At 34.5% G+C, this 2,397-nt stretch overlaps 1 protein-coding gene across 4 annotated transcripts; it reads left to right on the top strand.

Annotated features, from left to right (window-relative positions):
• Positions 1-336: 336 nt before the first annotated feature.
• Positions 337-1,917, top strand: LOC104597668 (uncharacterized). Of its 4 annotated transcripts, none has more exons than XM_010259385.3 (4): positions 337-533; positions 631-698; positions 939-1,088; positions 1,383-1,592. In XM_010259385.3, exons 1-3 carry the CDS (start codon positions 452-454, stop codon positions 1,074-1,076), a joined length of 288 nt encoding a protein of 95 aa, XP_010257687.1. In that variant the 5' UTR covers positions 337-451; the 3' UTR covers positions 1,077-1,088; positions 1,383-1,592. The 4 variants fall into 4 exon arrangements, with proteins under 4 accessions (XP_010257687.1, XP_010257676.1, XP_010257668.1 ...); XM_010259374.3 differs by lacking the exon at positions 1,383-1,592 and adding an exon at positions 1,188-1,374; XM_010259366.3 differs by lacking the exon at positions 1,383-1,592 and adding an exon at positions 1,600-1,917 and having other exon boundaries at positions 339-533.
• The last annotated feature ends 480 nt before the right edge of the window (positions 1,918-2,397 follow it).

The raw sequence follows: 2,397 nt of genomic DNA, 5'->3' as shown, positions 1-2,397 counted from the left end.
TGGCCACCTTTCCAAGAAAATATCCATCATCTTCCAAGTATCCCTGGCATCATAACAAACACTAATTAAACACGGAACAATGTATCTGTGCCATCTTTTTAACTTGATTATTTATTTCATCCCGACATTTGATTCCCTTATTAAAGTGTGAACAATTAATGTTCCTTTCTATGCACATAATGAGAGAAAGAGGGAGGAAATTATCAAGTTAGGTAGAGCTCCATAAGATGTAACCCATGCACCAAGCTGTTCATCTTTTTGACTTTGGTGAAATGATGCATGTGCGTAACACCACATATATTATACATCAAAAGTGACTCTTTATTTTGTCTCAGGAATGCATATATATATAAAAGGGCCGGGAAGTAGCTGCAGCAGTTGGTGAGAAACAAATTCAGGCTCTAGCTGTCATAAAAGTCATCGCTGTCATTGTGTTTACAGTTTGGTAGAAATGGCAGGAAGCCCCCTTCATCTGCTAGTTATTCTATTGAGTTTTTCTCACCTCATCTCCTTGAATGCTGTCCCAATAACAAGTTAGTCTCCTTTAGCCTGTTATTTATTGGGGAAAATATATACATTCTTGTTTTTCCTTCTTTGTTAACTAATCATTTCATCTTGTGGTTACTGCAGGGACTAGAAATCTATTATCTGATACTAGAGTACTGCTTCCAGCAGATTCTGAGAACACCCATCTGCAGGTAGCTTACAATTTGGATTAATTGTTCAAATGTTTCAAATTAAAACATACTCTCTTCAACCATGTTTAAGCAAAATTAAGTATTAAATCTGAGATATATGCTGCCAAAGTGATAAAGATCAAATTCTTTTCTACGTTCCTTTAATTTGTGTTTTCTTGAACTAAAATCAAAGATATCAACAAATTTTGCTGGTCAGGTTTAACTGATTAAAGTTTTGTCGTTTAATTTCAATGAAAACAGGCAAGCACAGAAGAAGTATGGGAAGAAGAACTTGCCAACGGCAGGATGGGTTTGGAACTGAATGATTATCCGGGATCAGGAGCTAATAACCGCCATACTCCAAAGCCACCACTAGGGAAAGAAAGAGTTCAGACCTAGTTTCTCTAACTGGTAATCTTCATAACCTTTTATTTTGTAAGATAGCTTCTAGACATGATTTACCTCTTAATTTGGCTCAAACTAGCTAGTTAATTAGGAATATAGTTACAGGGTAGTACTGAAACAAGAAGGTGGCTCTCGGTGCTATCTAAAGAGGGAAGGATTTAATCATGCTCAATTTGTAATTAAATGAGAGAGAGAGAGAGAGAGTTATATACTTGGTGATTAAATGACATGAATTGTGTAATAATCTCTGTACTTGTTGTCTACATTAAGAATAATGGAGATGATTTTTCAATATGGCAGTCGTTGAAGTGTGATCAAACTTTGAAGAAATCATTGAAGTTTGATGTCTGAAGCCAATCACATGCTTTACCAATTTGTAATCATTTTAAAATTAATTAATTTCGCGTGTTCACCCAAACAAACCATGATGATAATGGATAAAGCAATCAGGTTGTTGCCCAAAAACACTACAGAAATTTCCAAATTCATTATCTAATCGCATTGATTTTTGGTGCAGCTAATCTGTTGGACGGGACTGGTTTAGTGGTGTATCCTGATCCTTTAAATTAACTTGTATAAACTGTGTCATGTTATTGGGTGCCCACTCCCAGACTAGATACAAGATGTCTTGTGTCCCTGAACCCAAAATTCCCCCTGTTGACTGTTTGGAAGAACATTTTTGTAAATACAAAAAAAAAAGAACAAAGAAATGTAAATTATAAAATGAATTTGTATTGTTCATACTTCTGGGTAAGGATATGCTAGCACAATTCAAATGTAAGAGGTCGAAATTTTGAATAAAAGAAAAATAAGGTGTCTGGGGATCAATTGAATATGAGATGATTCTCTTTTTGGCTGCTGTGTTTTCTCAAAATAGATTGAACAATCTACCTTCCAGCAAAATTAAAGATGTTTCTGGAAAACAAAACATGTTTCCATTCTCACAAGGCTGATTTTCTCTACTACATGTCACACGTGCGTCAAGATCTTCGTAGCCCCTGTTTGGGAGTAAATATTTTTAAGCATTTATGGCAAAAAATGCATATTTTAGGCCAGAATCACACCAATAATCATTTATTTTTTTCTGAAAATAAACCGATTTCAAATAAGTTCAAAAATTTCAAAGTGATTTTGAAATAAGTCAGAATAAGCCCACACCAATAATCACAAGGCTTTTTTTTTCTATTTTCAAAGTACCTGTTCTACCCATTTGAAAGAAGTGCTTTTTCACCAAAAGCTCATAAATGCTTATTAGGGTAAGCATTATAAATAAGCAATTATCTATAAGCACTTATTTATCCAATAAGCAGTCGCA

Source organism: Nelumbo nucifera, chromosome 3, assembly GCF_055504915.1.
Source record: "Nelumbo nucifera cultivar China Antique chromosome 3, China Antique-T2T, whole genome shotgun sequence".
In the NCBI taxonomy this organism is placed as follows: Eukaryota; Viridiplantae; Streptophyta; class Magnoliopsida; order Proteales; family Nelumbonaceae; genus Nelumbo; species Nelumbo nucifera.
Note: the sequence above shows the minus strand (reverse complement) of the source record. Positions and strands in the feature narration are given on the sequence as shown.

Coding starts and splice junctions, on each gene's coding strand:
- LOC104597668 (XM_010259366.3), top strand. CDS start 452: ATGGCAGGAAGCCCCCTTCATCTGCTAGTTATTCTATTGAGTTTTTCT. Junction 534..630: donor GAATGCTGTCCCAATAACAA/GTTAGTCTCCTT, acceptor TGGTTACTGCAG/GGACTAGAAATCTATTATCT. Junction 699..938: donor CTGAGAACACCCATCTGCAG/GTAGCTTACAAT, acceptor CAATGAAAACAG/GCAAGCACAGAAGAAGTATG.